At 36.0% G+C, this 20,178-nt stretch overlaps 1 protein-coding gene across 1 annotated transcript; it reads right to left on the reverse strand.

Moving 5' to 3' along the window:
- Positions 1–1,123: 1,123 nt before the first annotated feature.
- On the reverse strand, positions 1,124–18,118 carry LOC121388025 (C-type lectin BML-2-like). The gene is made up of 4 exons (XM_041519224.1): positions 17,979–18,118; positions 4,616–4,869; positions 3,975–4,160; positions 1,124–2,003 (listed from the first exon to the last, which is right to left on the reverse strand). The coding sequence occupies exons 1-4, from the start codon at positions 18,044–18,046 to the stop codon at positions 1,786–1,788; spliced, it is 726 nt and encodes a 241-aa protein (XP_041375158.1). The 5' UTR covers positions 18,047–18,118; the 3' UTR covers positions 1,124–1,785.
- Positions 18,119–20,178: the final 2,060 nt, after the last annotated feature.

The following is a 20,178-nucleotide window of genomic DNA, read 5'->3' on the forward strand; positions in this document are numbered from 1 at the left end:
GTTGTCATGCAACGGCCAGAAGCGGTCAGACCCTTTTAAGGGCCCTATGGGCAACCTAGGGAGACACCACATGTATAGAGGTCTAATTAACGAGCTACTCTCGATTGATTAATGTCAAAACCGATATTAGCTCCGGAACTTTCTTTTTGACCGACCGTTCAAAATTGCGCCCAAATTCCTCAATCAAATTTGCGCACCTTTTCTCTTTTGGCATAATTCTTGCTCTATTCAAAATTCCATTGCACCATTACCCCCCATCCACCCACCCCACCCCCTCCGCCTGCTACCGACCACGGTCGGTCTGCTGGTGCTCACTTGAACCTGCCAGTGCAGGCGGTCCCTCCTTAATCTCCCCCCCCCCCCACCCCACACACACACCTTTCCTGTCCTGGACGGATATTAGAATTATTAATAATTATATCATAATTTCAAAATAAATCATTCACCTGTTTTCGTGTATATAAACGCAAAGCAGGTCAGCTTTATTAATATTAAGAATGTTAAAACCAGTCTAAAAACACCTTTCCCGCATTTTTAAAATTATAGTAAACGGTATAATTGGGGTTTTTTTCGGTTATTTTTATTTAAACTGAAAAGGAAAACACAGACAAATGCAAAGAAAACGAAACTTTTACATCTTAATTGGCAGCCATTCCAGTTCACAACTGTCACATTGTTATAAAAAATAAAAGCGAAATAAGATCCACGTATGTGCACAATCTACCCGAGAAAAATAAAATCCATATAGGCATCTTAGCCAGGCATCAAAATGAGCATGTATGCATCTGCAGTACTGTGCTACTCAACAAAACGATTCCGAAACTGATCATGAGATGGGTCACGTGTGATCGTTCATTTTCATAGTAATATTTTTAACAAGACAAAACTAAAAAGTACTAAAATAATCATGAACAATAGTGTAGCGTTTATGGCCTACAAAATGAGGTCATGGGCCGTGTATAAATAGCGGGGTCAATTTATACACATCTACTGCGCCGAATCACCGGACATGCAAATCGTTTTGGATACAAGGGGGTACCTATATTTATGCACCATTTTAAAATGTTTATTTACTACAGACATAAAACAATTTGTAGTCTTATTTCAGATTATGCACTGCTTCATTGGTGAGACACATTTTATTAAGTATTTCACAGTGTTCACATAGAAAATGGTCCTTGAATGCTTAGGTGCGCCGATACACCGGACAGCACTGTATTCATAGTTCGGCATACTTGTCGTTACTTACTTTAGAATTCCTGTCAGCGTTACACACATGACATCCCACAAACATTCATAACCAGCATTTACGTCATAAAATTTAGAGAAGCACGCATTTTGCTTTAAAAATAAATTCAACGTTGATATTTTAAAAGTAAGTACGTCCACCAAATGAGTGAGAAGTAGCGTATGAATATATAAATAGGCTCTCGGTGAATGACACAAAGGTACAACAAGTTAATTCTCGTTTTACGGTCGCAAATGGATTTGATTAGCCAATCGTTTTGGATACAAGGGGGTACCTATATTTGACTTGTTGATTTGATTAGCCAATCAAATTTCGCGTTATATGTAGAGTGAATTTGAATAAAAACAAAAGACATGCAATTTCAGTCTTTGTTTGGCCGCTTGATGTGTTATGCTCTTGTCTCCCCATAAGCGTGCTCAAGAGCGGAGAACGATCCGATAACACATTGAACATTTAGATTTTTTTGTGTGGGAGAAAAACGAAATCAACATGAATAAGATGCAAGTCTATGTGTAGGACACTACCAAGGTTGGTGATCAGATTACTTTTTCACACATGAAATGTCTTGCATCTGTACAAGTGATGTCATGGAATGAACTCCTCGACGTTTGCAATACTACGCAGTCTTCATTCCCGCCCTGACTGTTTGGTTCACCATCATTCCACTTCAAGAAAGTAGCTGTCACTCCGCTGTTCCAGATGTACACACCTTCCGTCTGTTCGTCCCTCAGTCCGATGATATAGAAATCTGAACCTAAAAAATATTAAATCTTTTCGTTTTTGTTTTGTTCCTGGTTTGTTTGTTTCTTTTGTTTTGTTTTTGTTTTTTACCCAACTACCACCTTTATTTCTCTCTTATTTACATTTCATCTTATTTCTTCCCAAACTGGCAGATCGTCCTAACTTTGAACTTGTTTCGCTGTCCACCTCCATGTCCCAGTCATTGCACTCCAACGCGACATGTGCTTATCTCTTGTGGCTATTCGTGCTGTGGGCTGAGTCTGACTACATCGCAGAATGTCCATTAGTCACTTCTAGCATTGCTAAGAGGCACCTGTAACCAACAACTATACTTCCCATCTGCCAGCGGTCGTTAGTTAGTGCCGTGAGTCAGACCAGTTGTGTTACTGACAGCGGACAGGGATTCCAGGTGGGTGCAGGGGCGTCCACAGACACTGCTTCCGTGGAGGACATTGAAACAGCTAAGTGATCATGTGGACAGCTCAGAAGACAGACTTAGAGGAAACGGACTGACAGGGTCCAAACAGATTGAAATCATTGAACAAATATTGGCACGTTGTTTGTTTATGTTGATGTTTCTATATATATATATATATATATATATATATATATATATATATATATATATATATATATATATATATATGTGTGTGTGTGTATATATATATATATATATATGTTGTATTATGCGAGCATCAGGAATTCTGTTACAGGCTGGACTCACCATTTTAAACCACTATTTTCTAATGCTAAATACAAACAAATGTACAGTTGTAATAGACAGTGTTATCAGCGATGTTACGGCCCATGCACATGCCTGCCGGACCATGTTGTTGCCCTAGAAACATTGCGTCCTCAGTTTGTCTATACGTACATTCGAGGCCCACTTTGAAGTGTTTATTAACTCTTTGGCAGATATGTTTTGCAGCTGATTTGTATGCATGTATAAATTATTTTCTTGGCAACATTCCAGATGATTCATTTTTCATAATTATATATTACTGATTACCTTTTAGACTCCTTTAAAGGCACATTCCTGAGTTTGCCGCATTGTAAGATGTTTCCGAAAAATAAAATATTTCTACGATTAAACTTACATATTAAATATACTAGTATTTACTTGTTTAGAATATCAGTGTCTGTATATTCAATGTGTTTCTGCTCGTCTTAATATTTGTAAGAAGCCCAAACTGGATTTTGCCTTCAAATAATAGGAAATAAAATGAAATTTAGCCTAGTACAAATAGTAGAACGATCAGAAACACGTTTAATATACAGCCACTAATATTTTATGCAGAAAAATATATTTGATATGTAATTACAATCGTTACAAAGTCTCTGTTGGTTGATAACATCTTAAAAATTGCAATAAACTCAGGAAGGTCCCTTTAATGTACATTAGCGGCATTTTGCTTTTTTATCGTGTTGAAACGAAATATTATGCACTCGATGTGTACTGTTCAAAACTTCGATTTGGTATGGTGTTCAAATCCATAGCACGTGCCAGTGGCCCGGATGCACGCTTTTTTGACAAATTGGTAAAAAGCATGCAGCTTCGTACATGCTCACGGCTGACCCAGTTTTAACCAAAGATTCTTTCGACAGTACAGTGAGGTAGCTATGTGTCAAATGTTTCTAAATTTGGTTTACGGATAAAAACGTTATATTACCAAAACTGAACTTGCGTTTGTTTTTTTCGTCAGTATATGTTCAGAGGTTTAACGTCCACAACCTGTCACATATTGTCCATTACTATATGTATGTTCAGAGGTGTAATGTCCCTACGTTCAGAGAGTTAACGTCTCCGATATGTCAAGTACTGTCTTGTACTATGTTCCGAGTTTAACGTCCCCTATCTGTTACCTACTGTATGTTACTATGTTCCGAATAAATAAATAAATAAATAAATAAATACATAAATATCCAAATAAACAATCATAACGATCTGTGATATATTTTACGTCTTGTAGAAGTTATTCTTTACCTGGATGTACTACCATGTAGTCACTGACAGCTGTGTTTTTCTCTGCTGTGTCCAGGATAATCAATCTGTCACCTGATTGGCTGCAAATGTCACGTGCATCATTGGCCGATTTCTTCTGGTTGAACGCCTTAAAGCACACGTTCACGCTGTCAAGCAGCACATATCCGTCCTCTGTTGGGCACGGATCTGTAAACATAACAGTAATTCTTATCCAGTGTTAACAAATCTGGGAGGTTTGTAAAAAACACAGTGTGATATTTTTGGTATCACGCAGTGTGATATTTTTGGTATCACGCAGTGTGATATGTTTGGTATCGCACAGTGATATCACACGTGTACTAGTTCAATTAAAAAATATAATATTGAATACTATGTGGTGTTGCCAAAAATCTCACCAACTAATGGGGTAGATACTACAGAAACTGATTACTTTAAGACGTAGTCCGTAAGCTAAGACCCCATGTGGATGAGTTGAGGGCACCAAACGTAACAATGTTTTGATAGGGGTATGTATCGATGGGGATCTCAAAACAATAGGATAAACATTTGCTGCAGAGTAGCTTATAGCTTATAGCTGCAGTCGGCAAATCAAAATGCATATACCTAGTTCATGTACAGTCGAAAAATCAAATACTACGTACCTAATTCAGCAGAGTAGTGACTCCATCCTGTCAAAGGGAGATAACTGGCGTTGTTCGTAAACCTCGCAGCATGCAAGAGACACGTGCCATTATGACGGTAGGAAAACGAGACGCAGTGAAGGTTCTCTTGGCATTTCCATGCGCAATTCATGTACGTTCTGACTCCGCCTACTCTGAGTATGACGTCATTAGCGATTTCGACGTCATTAAGCCTGTAATTCTTGAACAAGCGAGACTGCTGGGATAGATCACAGCTGAAAGTATAGAGGATAATAAACGAGTTACAACTTACAAGGGAATCAACCACGTGTCAGCCAAAAGTTGGGGAAACTAAAGGCTGCGGTCGTCTTCGGTTGAGATCAGCCAGCTTTAACGAAACATGACGTCGAAGAGGTAAAAAAGCAGTCTCTAAATAAAATTTAATTCCAGGTACTTATTTCAAAACGAGGGAATGCAACCGAAGGTCTCAACCAAGTTCATTTTTATAATGACATACGATACATTCTCCAATGCATTAGTTATGAATTTTGAGCATCTTAGGAAAGTCACATCTCACTAATTTACCAGAAATTGTAATAGCATAAGCACTCTTTGTAAAATGTCAAAATGCATTTCGTAAATTACGATTAAATTCAGTAAACTATAGAGACATCCCCAATGTCATTTGATACCGTAAAATACTGACTTGCAAAAATCTTTCTGCTATATTTGAATGTCTTGTTACCTTCTTGTGCCTTCATTTTTCAAATGTGTATATAGCTATTTTGAATTATGTTTTTATATATTCTATGAAGAACTGCTGTTCACATCTTGTCACTGTAAATACCCATTGTAAAAATAGTTCCTAATATGCTGTGTTTGACGGCCTGAGTGCGCCGAAATAAAGTTTCAAAATGTCCATGCATTACCTGAACCATTACACATACATACGCATGCCAGTGTTTTTACATAGACTTATTAATCTTCTACCAAAAGAATTAACAGTTGTATCTTCCGTTACACGTTTCAAAATTGCAGTGTCTGCATCATAAGTCAGCACATCCGTTAACATATCTAATCCTGCTACTTAACTGGTTTCTATGCAATCCAATAAACTACCAATACGACTGTTAAGATCACCAAAAATAACAGTTGTGCCCTTTTCACTACATTCACATTCGTCATTAGAAATACTGTCAAAATTATCAGTTTCATGCAAATTATAGTAAACATTATTTTCACGAGGTATATAAGAAAAACAAATATATCATTTGAAGCAAATATCTTTTTGATCTTCACCCATACAATAGAATCAGCTGTGCATTTGTCTACTAAAACCATCTTTGACAATATCTTTTTATACAATATTACAAGATCACAGCTGTTTGCTTTACATCAGGGCTTCTTGATTATGGTAGCCCCACTCCCAATTCCTAGTGAAATTCAGTATTGGGCTTGTAAATAATTATTATAACTAGCCCGACTGCTAGTGGAAAAAAAACACCTTGTCAAATACTGCATTTACTTATTTTGTAAATATGAATATCTTGTTTCAGCCAGTGCACCACGACTGGTATATCAAAGGCCATGGTATGTGCTATCCTGTCTGTGGGATGGTGCATATAAAAGATCCCGTGCTACTAATGAAAAAAATATAGCGGGTTTCCTCTCTAAGACTGTGTCAAAATGACTATATTTTTGACATGCAATAGCCGATGATTAATAAATCAATGTGATCTAGCAGTTTCGTTAAACAAAACAAACGTCTTCTGTAGCGGTGGCTACCCCTGAACAGTTAACATTTAGTAGATTCTTTCTAGGTCATTTAAATACAGTGAAAATAAGACAGGTGACAAATGTTCACCTTTGCGGACTCTGGTATTGCGGGAACATAATTAAGAGCATTATATAGTTACGCTGATACATGATTTTAGCCCTTGATACATTTTTTATAGTTCTGAGGAATTTGCCATTTATATTATAGTTTAATAATTTGTGCCAATAGAAGCTTCAAGATATTGTATCAAATGCCTTTTGAAAATCAATAAAGGCACATACTAATTTTGTTTTCTTCGTTTTAAAATTTCGATTGAAGAATACATATTAAACAGATGGTCGGTTGTGGAGTAACCTTTTTGTAAGGAAGTCTGGGCTTCAGTTAAGATATGAGTTTCTTCCAGATAGTCATTTAGTCGCTTATTTAGAATTGTTGTAAATAGCTTTGAGCTACAGCATAATACGGCTACTGGTCTATAATGCTCGGGCATAGAACGGCTTCCTTTAGTTTTAAAGATTGGCTTTATCATTCCTATCAACCATTCATTTGAGAAAATACTGTTGCATACATTGGCAACATTTTGTCCACTGTAGATTTTATGTACTCATTTGTAATATTGTCTATTCCAGAAGTTTTGTTTTGAATTTTTCAGCTGTTTTATTGCATTTTTAATTTCTCTTTCTTCAATCGGTTTATCTAGAGCGCCATTACCTCATTCAAAAGTTTCAAAATTTGTATTTAGATTTTGGTTTATTATGTTAACAATTGGTTACTTCCAGTACCATAATCAACGACACTGCTGTGCATGTTAGTTTTTCGATATATTTATCATTACCTAACCTGTCATTAGCTATGTATAGATTATGTGATTGTGAGGGATTTAGAAGCTGTGTGCCATGCCTATTTATTCTCCCAGTATATTGACTTACTCTATCTTTTGGGACATTATATGACTAGTTTAGATGTATCATTAAATAAATATATTATGTCATTATATATTTTATAGGGGATATCAGCTTTTTCATCTGTTGTGATATAGTCTGTTCTTGCATTGAAATTACCAAGTAACAATAATGGGCTTCCTAATTTTATTTGCTGATTTATTTTCAATAATAGCAAATGTATCTTCCTTGTAATAAGGGCAATTTATTGGAGGAATATAAAGGATACCAAGGTGTATGCTATCAAATCAAATCCCACAGATAATAGTAATATATGTGGCTAAAACTCCTACCTGCAGCATATCAATCGACATAAACACCACGGATATAAATACTACCACGCCTCATCCTTAAATTGAATCAGATAAAATTGTGGTATTATTAATTATTTGATCCGTGTCAAGCAACTTTATATGTAGATTATTTGGGAAAAGGATTGGTTTACCCTTAATACTTAGTAGTTGGTTTCAAAAGGATTGTTTTAGGTGATGCTAAATATATACAGTAGCCATTCTTTGTTTTTGCAGACATTTTTTAATCTTGGATTCATGCAGTGATAAATTTTATCTGTATTACAAAGTGAATGCGAGAAATGAAATGCTTGCCATAATGATGCAATATATCAGTTAGCAAGAGATCATTAAATGAATTCCTTGGCCCATAAAATGCATTCAATAACATAAAAATATCTTCCCAGTTGATGTAAAATGCAATAAATTACGATTTCCTTGTTACAAATTACAATTATTGTATACATAGGCGGCCATGTTGGATTACAATGATGTCGCAATGCCTTAATTAGCTGGGAATAGTTCAAAACGCTTTCCTGGTGAATGCATTTCAGTTTGTCTGATTAAAACGTTCACAACTGGAGTAACTTCATTTCTCAAAATATCACTGAGATAGTTATCATCATGTGATATACAGTTGGCACTTGGAACAGATATAATATTATTACTAATAATAACTTCATCGCTGGAATGATGATTGCCATGTTTTACGCAGTTCGTAGCTGGAGTAAGTACCGGTACATTTATAAAAAAAAATATCACTGGAATTATTGTCATCATGTGTTACAGAATTCATAAATGGGGTGTGTACATTACTCAAAATATCACTGGGATAGTTTTCACCATGTGATATATAGCTCACACTTGGAAAAGGTAGGTTGTTACTAATAATAACATCATCACCAGAATGATTATCACCATGTGTTACATAATTCTTAACTGGATTGAGTACATTTCTATAAATATCATCAGTAGGATTGTCAGCATACGTTTCAGAATTCATAACTGGGGTATGTCCATTTGTAAAAACACAACTGAGGTGGTTATCAGCAAGTGTTTTTCAGTTCATATTTGGAGAAAGTAGATTTTTACTAATAATAACATTATCACCGGGCTGCTTATCATTATGTAGTACACAGTTCATAGCTGGGGTAAGTACACAATCTAATTAAGATTAGCTCCACTGGCTAATGACTATTACCTGTGGATTTAACAGCATCCCGTTGGAGCTCATGTCCAGTTGACTCGACCAACCAAAACCTTATTTACAAAATCATGCCAGTGATTTAAAAAGAATTTGAAAACATTCAGGATTATGCCGAGGGTATGTGAAATGATTCCGGTGAATTACGAAGTATCCGAAAACTAATTGCAATATAAAATTCGTTTCAAGACGGAAAAAACCCCGTTATTGTATAGCCATAAAATCTGTTTATACTAGTATACAATCCACAGTTTATTACCGCACTTTTCCCTCTGTTTTTTAATGTTGAAATAGACCAACAAGTTCGCCTATTGCATACATAGTCTCGCCCGATATTTTTAGAATATTTATGCTCTCGAATAACGCTATAAAAGGCGAAGTGTAATTGGTCGTTATTTAAATTGTTATTTATAGATGAAATATCACCTGGACATGGGAGTCCACGCAATGCTGTTAGATCTACTGGTTGACCAGTAGAGCTAATTTTAATCAGATTGGATAAGTAAATTGATACATATGTCACTGGGATGATTGGCACCATGTATTACAGGATTCATATCTTGGGTATGACCATTTCTCATAATACCACTGGGATGATTGGCACCATGTGTTACAGGATTCATATCTTGGGTATGTCCATTTCTCATAATACCACTGGGATGATTGGCACCATGTGTTACAGGATTCATATCTTGGGTATGTCCATTTCTCATAATACCACTGGGATGATTGGCACCATGTGTTACAGGATTCATATCTTGGGTATGTCCATTTCTCATAATACCACTGGGATGACTGGCACCATGTGTTACAGGATTCATATCTTGGGTATGTCCATTTCTCATAATACCACTGGGATGACTGGCACCATGTGTTACAGGATTCATATCTTGGGTATGTCCATTTCTCATAATACCACTGGGATGACTGGCACCATGTGTTACAGGATTCATATCTTGGGTATGTCCATTTCTCATAATACCACTGGGATGACTGGCACCATGTGATACAGGATTCATATCTTGTGTATGTCCATTTCTCATAATACCACTGGGATGGTAATCATCAAGTGTTATACAGTTCATATATGGAAATGTTTTGTTTTTTGTATTACTAATAACATCATCACTGGAATTATTATCACCGTGTGTTACACAGTTTATAACTGGAGTAAATACATTTCTAAAAGTATGAGGATTGTTGTCAGCATATGTCACAGAATTTTGAGAAAATATATTATTAATAATGGCAATACCATTATCATTGTAGTGATTATCAACATATGCTTCACAGTTACTAACTTGGGTGAGTACATTTCTAAAATTAGATCTTGGATAGTTGTAACCATGGGTTAGACAGTTTATACTTGGAGAAAGTGAATTATTTCTAATAATATCGCAATCCCTGGAATAATTATCACTATTTCAGAATTCATAACTGGTGTAAGTATATTTCTAAAAAAAACACTAGGATGGTTATCACCATGTGTTACATAGTTCATACATAGAGAAAGTGGATTGTTTCTAATAATATCATCATGACTGGGTCTGTTATCACTATTTGTTCCATAGTTCATACATAGAGAAAATGGATTGTTTCTAATAATGTCATCATCACTGGGTCTGTTATCACCATGTGTTACATAGTTCATACATAGAGAAAGTGGATTGTTTCTAATAATTTCATCATCATTGGGTCTGTTATCACCATGTGTTACATAGTTCATACATAGAGAAAGTGGATTGTTTCTAATAATTTCATCATCATTGGGTCTGTTATCACCATGTGTTACATAGTTCATACATAGAGAAAGTGGATTGTTTCTAATAATTTCATCATCACTGGGTCTGTCATCACCATGTATTACATAGTTCATACACAGAGAAAGTGGATTGTTTCTAATAATATCATCATCACTGGGTCTGTTATCACCATGTGTTACATAGTTCATACATAGAGAAAGTGGATTGCTTCTAATAATATCATCATGACTGGGTCTGTTATCACTATTTGTTCCATAGTTCATACATAGAGAAAATGGATTGTTTCTAATAATGTCATCATCACTGGGTCTGTTATCACCATGTGTTACATAGTTCATACATAGAGAAAGTGGATTGTTTCTAATAATTTCATCATCACTGGGTCTGTTATCACCATGTGTTACATAGTTCATACATAGAGAAAGTGGATTCTTTCTAATAATTTCATCATCATTGGGTCTGTTATCACCATGTGTTACATAGTTCATACATAGAGAAAGTGGATTCTTTCTAATAATTTCATCATCATTGGGTCTGTTATCACCATGTGTTACATAGTTCATACATAGAGAAAGTGGATTGTTTCTAATAATATCATCATCACTGGGTCTGTTATCACCATGTGTTACATAGTTCATACATAGAGAAAGTGGATTCTTTCTAATAATTTCATCATCACTGGGTCTGTTATCACCATGTGTTACATAGTTCATACATAGAGAAAGTGGATTCTTTCTAATAATTTCATCATCACTGGGTCTGTTATCACCATGTGTTACATAGTTCATACATAGAGAAAGTGGATTCTTTCTAATAATTTCATCATCACTGGGTCTGTTATCACCATGTGTTACATAGTTCATACATAGAGAAAGTGGATTGTTTCTAATAATTTCATCATCACTGGGTCTGTTATCACCATGTGTTACATAGTTCATACATAGAGAAAGTGGATTGTTTCTAATAATTTCATCATCATTGGGTTTGTTATCACCATGTGTTACATAGTTCATACATAGAGAAAGTGGATTCTTTCTAATAATTTCATCATCATTGGGTCTGTTATCACCATGTGTTACATAGTTCATACATAGAGAAAGTGGATTGTTTCTAATAATTTCATCATCACTGGGTCTGTTATCACCATGTGTTACATAGTTCATACATAGAGAAAGTGGATTGCTTCTAATATCATCATCACTGAGTCTGTTATCACCATGTGTTACATAGTTCATACATAGAGAAAGTGGATTGTTTCTAATAATATCATTATCACTGGGCTTGTTATCACCATGTGTTACATAGTTCATACCAGACAAGGACCGGCCTCGGTGGCGTCGTGGCAGGCCCTCGGTCAACAGGCTGGTAGGTACTGGTTTCGGATCCCAGTCGAGGCATGTGATTTTTAATCCAGATACCGCCTCCAAACCCTGAGTAAGTGCTCCGCAAGGCTCAATGGGTAGGTGTAAACCACTTGCACCGACCAGTGATCCATAACTGGTTCAACAAAGGCCATGGTTTGTGCTATCCTGCCTGTGGGAAGCGCAAATAAAAGATCCCCTGCTGCTAATCGGAAGAGTAGCCCATGTAATGGCGACAGCGGGTTTCCTCTCAAAATCTGTGTGGTCCTTAACCATATGTCTGACGCCATATAACCGTAAATAAAATGTGTTGAGTGCGTCGTTAAATAAAACATTTCTTTCTTTCTTTCTTTCTAATAATGTCAACCCCACTTAGTTTGTTATCACCATGTGTTACATAGTTCATACATAGAGAAAGTGGATTGTTTCTAATAATATCATTATCACTGGGCTTGTTATCACCATGTGTTACATAGTTCATACCAGACAAGGACCGGCCTCGGTGGCGTCGTGGCAGGCCCTCGGTCAACAGGCTGGTAGGTACTGGTTTCGGATCCCAGTCGAGGCATGTGATTTTTAATCCAGATACCGCCTCCAAACCCTGAGTAAGTGCTCCGCAAGGCTCAATGGGTAGGTGTAAACCACTTGCACCGACCAGTGATCCATAACTGGTTCAACAAAGGCCATGGTTTGTGCTATCCTGCCTGTGGGAAGCGCAAATAAAAGATCCCCTGCTGCTAATCGGAAGAGTAGCCCATGTAATGGCGACAGCGGGTTTCCTCTCAAAATCTGTGTGGTCCTTAACCATATGTCTGACGCCATATAACCGTAAATAAAATGTGTTGAGTGCGTCGTTAAATAAAACATTTCTTTCTTTCTTTCTTTCTAATAATGTCAACCCCACTTAGTTTGTTATCACCATGTGTTACATAGTTCATACATAGAGAAAGTGGATTGTTTCTAATATCATCATCACTGGGTCTGTTGTCGCCATGTGTTACATAGTTCATGACTGTGGTAAGTACATTGCTCAAAATATCATTTGAAAGGTTATCGCCATGTGTTACACATTTCAAACTCGAAGAAAGTGAATTATTTATAATAATATCATCATCCTGTATTACAGAATGCATGACTAGGGTATGTATGTGGAAGTATGTGTTATTTGTTTTAGTTAGGATTTGTATTTAATGTTTTATTTGCAGATATTGCCTGCTATCATCTTTTGCAATTAATGTATGTTTTTATTTACAACTTGCCTGCTGTCAGCTTATTGTGTAACTAATGTTTTATTTTATCCTTAGCCAGGTTATGTCAAACAATAGGCTGGTAACTTGTAATTGTGGTAATCGTTTCTTTCAGCTTACACTGTACTAACGCACGTTACTTGACTTGCATGTTAACTATTGTTCTCAAACTCCTCTCCCAAGCCCATCAGGGAATAAAACAACTTGTATCTAGTGTTCAGGTTTATTTCTCCTGCTAAGATTATATTGTCAGGCCAGATTTCATTTTTAAAGGTGGAACTGCAAGTATTATTTGAAAGTGGATATTATCTGAAAGATTGTCCTGTTCTCTTTCTGTGTGCTGGAGAATCCAGTTTATCTTACACCCAGGCGTCATCTACCTGGGTGTTTTTCCTTGTCTTCATTTTGTGTGACATCGAATAAATTGTCTGAACCAACCCGTAGCTGTTTTCCTTTCTGTGTTTGAGAAATGTGAAAAATCTGATACTGCTACATGTACATTGTTTAAAATATCAATTTGGTGGTTGTCACCATGTGTTACACTGTTCTTAACAGAGGTAAGTGGTACACTATTAATAACACCACTGGCATATTTGCCACTTGACCGATTGTCACCATATATTATGAAGTTCATATTTGGTATATTTACATCACTTGCATTATCACTGGGGGATTTATGTAATTCATGACTGGGTAATTTGAAATATACTTTGGGTGATTGACACCATATGTTTGAGAATTCAGATTTTATATGTTTACATCATTTATGTTATTAATGGAATGGTGTGCCTTAGTGTGTACAATATGAATAGCACAGTTCATATTTAATATGGGGGTAGCTTTTATGTTTTTATTTGGATGATTGTCTTGTAAGGCACAGCTCATATTTGACAGACTCGTAATGGTATGCTTATTACATTTAACCTTACAAGGATGATTTTTAGTATTTTATTAACAGCTTTGAAGACTGATCATACAGTACGTGAAGGACATGGTCTATTAACAACAGGCGTGCAGACACACTATAACTTTCTGTAGATCCATGTAGGTGGCGAAGATCTCTTTGCCTGTTCTAGCTATCAACATCTGTGGGCATACTCGCAAATCGGTTTGTTCGTCACTGTTGAGTAGTGAAGTCTTCTGCTGTGTCTGCCCCGTTTCCTGCATTGCACGGCTGGGATGCTGCTGCTAGCTGTATTCGATACAAATCATCGTTTCCTGTTCGGTTGGGGATATATTATCTATCTTCAACACACATGCGATCAATATTTAGAAACGCTTTCTTCTTTTGCCAGCTTGTTTATATATGGGATACCTCTGTTTACGTCTGTCTATGATTTCTTGGGAGAACTGATCGTTCAATCTATAAGGTTCGCTGGCCAGCAACTTAGCAACATTTAAAATTCTTTCTTTATCACTGATTTGTTTTTTTACAAAATGGGATTCGATTGTTTTTGGTCTCGTGTGTTATTTGCCAAAAGGACTATAGGCGCATTTGTAATATCCAGCTCCTTTTCAAGAAAATTCGTTAGGACCTGTTCTGTGTTTTTATGTTGTGCCACCGCCTTGAACTCTGTAAAACAGGAGGTTGAACAGCGATCTGGTTTTGAGATAGAGTATTCCATTATGAAGTCGGTCGTTTTCGTCTTGTGTCTCTTTTAGGTTTTTGGACAGACAATTTGCATGCTGTTTTAGAGACATTCCACAGATGTTTTCACAAAGTTTCTTTCTACACTAATTTCGTCAAAACTGTTACTAGAAAAATGACAGCTGTCAGTTTATCAATCCGTGTATGTGCAGATGTGAGACCATGTTGATTTTATGTTCTATATTTTCAAGCCTTTCAGTTCTTTTGAAAACTTCATTGGTGGTGGACGAGAGTTTTGAGATTTGTTCTTTAGTAGAGGCAGATAGACTGGCGATTAGATCACAAATACTTTGTACCCATAATGGCGGAATGATTGTTATTTGTTGCATGGTGGTTACCAAGGGCCAGTAATCTTGTTGACCCGTCGTATATATATATATATATATATATATATATATATATATATATATATATATAGCTGATTCAGCTGGTTTAGAACATGCATTTGAAAGTTTGGGTTACCATATTCTGGTGATTTCGTTATATCCAAGAAGTTCATTGTGGTCGTGAGATTCGTGGGACTACGGCTGCTCTTGTTTGTTGTTTTTGTTGTTGATGTTGTTGTGTTGTAATGGGCGAGGTCTGTCAAGTTTCTAATTTCTCGTTTTTCGGGTGTCTGGGCATATTCTCACCTCAACAGTGTAGCGATTTGTTCCAGGTGATGTTCGACACGTATATATGACGGTATTACCTCAGCTATGGCATCCGTGTCAGTAGGGTTTTTTGGGGGGTTTTGTTGAGCATGTCGCCACCTTGTCACGCGTCGATCACGTGTAACTGGTCACTTTACATTTGCTAATCATTTGGGGTCGAGTGTTATTGATTATGTTCTTGTGCACAAAGACAATGTGGATGGTATTTCTAATATGTATGTCTGTGATTTCAATGAGTGTTCAGATTACAGATTACGCTCCAGTAGCTTTTATTATGAAGTGTTTAAAATTCGACAACTGCCAGCGTACACAGGACAATAAGACCTCTACTTCGTATGAATGGGACACCAACAACTGGAACAGATGAAGCGTATTGATCAAATGCAAGCTGCTGAAAAGACTGTTAACGAGGAGCTTGGGTACATAACATCTATGCTAAATGACATTTTTAATCCACACTTGTAAAACATGTAATACCTCAAACAGCAGAGACCAAGCGACCAGCCTCGGTGGTGTCGTGGTTAAGCCAAGTGAGGTTTTGTCTAGAAAGCGCACTCGTTCACCTCCAACACATTTATCACTGGATGATTTTATAATCATTTCAAAAATTTGAGTACTAATAAAAAACACATGTCTCCGTGGACCAAAAGAGCATGCATGAGGGATATATTTATCCAGAGCTTGATATCCAATTATTATGGAAGAAATTCAGAAAGTAATATTGAACTTAAAACCAATAAAAAAATCTCCATGAAAAGAAAACGTACTTATAGGATATTGTAGGTAGTACTAAACCAAATAACTTCCGGCTGGGTCAAAGTTCGAGGTGCACCGAACTTTTGATAGAGAAGTGAACACCACAAGTCCTGTGATTGGTTATAAATGTGAGTGTGTTGGTTGTAAAAAATAATAGTTTCATCTGGGTAAAAAACAATTTGCAATTTTATTTCATCTAGTACCAATGTGTCAAGTAGCCTTGTGCTTGAAACATGTATGGGGTACCTGTAAAAACAAAGTACTCGAATTTTGTGCGAAACTAGGGTAGTCATAGACGCTACCCGTTATCTCAGAAACGAGCAGCTTGACCCCCATTTTTTTCTGATTCACTTTAAGTGTAAGGGGTGGTAGTATTTATATCCGTGGCGTTTATGTCGGTTGATACGTTGCAGGTAGGAGTTTTAGCCACATATGTTACTATTGTCGTCTATGGGATTTGATTTGGTAGTATACACCCTATATTACGCGTAAAGATGGTTTTGTTTTTCTATCTCGTTTGATTTGGTCAGAAGGCTTTTTAATTTCATTATATAAAAAAGGCAACGCTAACAATAGAAATACTTGTGAGGAAGACCGAAAAAACATGGAGGAGGACAGTAGAGAAGGAAATTCGAGAGGGCATTCTGAGCTGGGGGCTCCAGGAGAAGCTGGCAAAAGACAGGCAGCAGTGGCGATCTCTAGTTACAGCCTTATGCGCTTCATAGCACGAAGGGGATTAACTAACTAACTACCGTAAAGCATTTGATAGTGTAAATAAATACAGCTTGCTGTACAAACTAGCACGATCCGGTATTTACAAAACATTTCGTTATTTCGTTATTTCGTTTAATGTATGCTGATGACATGATTTATACTATTTAGATATACAGCCCTCTACAGAATGTTGATGTCAATACGGATAAAACTAAAATTGTTGTGTTTGGAAACGGTGGAAAGTTATCTGCCAAAGGGAAATGGATATATGATAACGATTTTATTGAAACAGGCAGATGCCACAGTATTGACAGGGGTAATAGAATTTGTAATCTGTGCAATATGAGTATAGTAGAAGACGAATATATCTTTGTTTTAGTGTGTCCTTTCTACAGTACCATAAAATATAAATATATTAAACCTTATTATGATAATAAATCATCAACATTTAAATTAACGCAACTACTTTCCAGAGACAATTCCAAAAGCTAATTAATTTGTATAAGTATTTGACCACTGCTACCACGCATAGAATAGACAATATTGATATATGACGTGTTATTATATTGTATATTATTGCTATGTATGTATGGCCCATTTATTATTGACTTTTATCTATTGTAATCCATCGCTACTTTCCATTCACCGCAATGTGCAAGTTATATTATTTATCTATAAATTTGAATGAATACCTACAAAATGTATCTTCTTGACAAAATAAAATGTATCTAAAAAAATTTTTTTAATTAAAACAAATTAATAATAATAATAATAAGTTGTGAAATAACCAGGTGATCGTTCACCAGTAATGGTAATATTTTCACAACTGTACAAGGCATACTATTTTCCGGCTATCTACATTGTCTTAAAAATAGTCATTACAAATTTCTATTTTGCAAAAGGTTTTCACTCTTTTTTCTTTTCTTTTTTTTACTTTGTTTGCACCGAAATGGTACGCTAATATGTCACCACTTCCACCTGTTAGGAAAATTTGGTAATCGTGAAGGTCCCTGACTAAACTTAAACTTACCTCGGAGTGACGTTAGTACAACATATGACAACCAGCATCACCATATATCTGACTGACGGGAATTGCATCTCTCGATAAGAAACCTGTTCTCATGCAAACTAATATCAACGAACAAATGACAAACCTACTGTGGGGCTGCTTTCCTTAAATATGAAAGACGTTTTCAGAGAAAGGTTCAGTATTTGTTAGATACTGGCGTGATAGTAGACTCTGTGTGGTTGCTATTTGTTTTTGTTGTTGCTATTCATTGTTGTTGTTGGTATTGACAGTGAATGACAAACACTTGCTTCCAAGTGCGAGCTGATATCAATTTTTTACTAAACCTTTCGCTCTTCTTGGGTTACATTTTGTTTATGTGTAGTCTACCGATTTCTTCACAATCCTGCAGGCGTTATTCAATCGCCGACATGATTTGTCTATGCTTGAGATGTGGCCCACACGAAGTTTACCCGTATTAATAGTTAATGTGTTATGCTATTTCAAGACTAATTTTACATAGCCGAACATACAAACGTTACGTTATTTATCAATTAAATCGGTAAAACTAGTTTGAACCTTTTTTTATTTTGTTTAATTATTTACTTGATGAATTGCCACATTTGCAGTTCACACTATATATCCATTTGGTGTGGGTATAATGTGGATAGATAATTCCATGCAAATATAATAATAATTATTATTATTATTATTATTATTATTATTATTATTATTAAAGCATATTGATTTATTAATCATACGTTACATTTCGTAACTTTGACATGTAGTCTTAGAGAGGAAATCCGCTGGATTTTTCCATTAGTAGCAAGGGATCTTTTATATGTATCATCACACAAACAGGAAAGCAGATACCACAGCCTTTGATATACCAGTCCTGGTGCACTGGCTGGAATGACAAATTGCCCATATAGGTCCACTGATAGGTATCGATCACAGACCGACTTCGCATCAGGCAAATGCTTTACCACTGGTTACGTCCCTCCACAAATAATGCACAATAAAACAAAGACAGAAAGTTTGTTTTATTTAACAGTATGTCGAACATTTGGTAATTTCCCGCTTCAAATAATACATAATATGATAAGTAAACAAAGACGTATATATATATATATATATATATATATATATATATATATATATATATATATATATATATGTGTGTGTGTGTGTGTGTATATGTATATATACAGTCAGACCTCGTTGCAACGACCGTCGTTACTACGACATTTACACCATCCGACCACAAATTGTCGGGAACAAACGTACATCAGTGTTATTCCGTTCATTACACCGGAATTCACACCTTCCGACACCGACAGAGCAAATTAGGAACAAACGTGCATCCGACGCATGAAAACACCTCTTTACAACAACATTACATAATCACAGATGCCGTAGCACATTGGTAGTACACCCACAGCCACTTAGAATCCTTGATATCGTAGTGAGCCGACTGTCACATGATGTCCGAGCTACCGATGTCTGCGAAATCTGTAGAGATACAATGCTTTTGCAAATAAGCCTTTAGTTAACCAATTAAAGGATTTACTTCTAACAATAAAATCTTCTCTTTTCATGATATTTTGTAAACGAACCAGTTACCAATCGTAGGTGTCTTGATTGGACTGACGGTGAATGCGCCTTGTTTAATATATTTAATGATTTAAAAAAAAAAATGTTTAAACATATTTAATATATGTGCGTGTATTTGTTGTTTTTCATAATAATTGCAATGCATAAATTATTAAGTCATTAGTTAATATTAATTATTATTTTTTATTACATTATTTTGACATTGAAAATAGCTCATAACTATTCGATACACCGGCAATTTCGATATAACGACAATGTGACACAGGGACGAACATGGTCGTTGTAACGAGGTCTGGCCTGTAGACCGGTGGCTTAACCACTACGCCACCGAGGCCGGTGTGTAAAGAACTGTGCACAAAATACAAATATCACAGATAGATACAATTAAAATTTAGAATAAAAGTTAGTATCACGTAAAAATTGTAATGAAAGTTCTGGATGGAATCGAAAGGATTCCATCACATTTTGTTTGACCAAATATATCTGTGACAGTTTAGGGGTATGAGGGAGGTTATAAATATCTATAGCCAATAGACTCTAGCGAAGCTGATCACTTTCTATGATTCATGTTAACTAGGAACGTTTGAAGTCTGTTTGTTCGTTCGTTCCT

This window comes from Gigantopelta aegis, chromosome 14, assembly GCF_016097555.1.
Source record: "Gigantopelta aegis isolate Gae_Host chromosome 14, Gae_host_genome, whole genome shotgun sequence".
NCBI lineage: Eukaryota > Metazoa > Mollusca > Gastropoda > Neomphalida > Peltospiridae > Gigantopelta > Gigantopelta aegis.

Bases quoted from the DNA above. Each gene is read 5' to 3' on its own strand.
- LOC121388025 (XM_041519224.1), bottom strand. From the start codon at position 18,046: ATGCAATTCCCGTCAGTCAGATATATGGTGATGCTGGTTGTCATATGT. The intron at 4,870-17,978 runs GTAAGTTTAAGT...CTATACTTTCAG, and splicing joins TGTACTAACGTCACTCCGAG to CTGTGATCTATCCCAGCAGT. The intron at 4,161-4,615 runs GTACGTAGTATT...TTATGTTTACAG, and splicing joins TCACTACTCTGCTGAATTAG to ATCCGTGCCCAACAGAGGAC.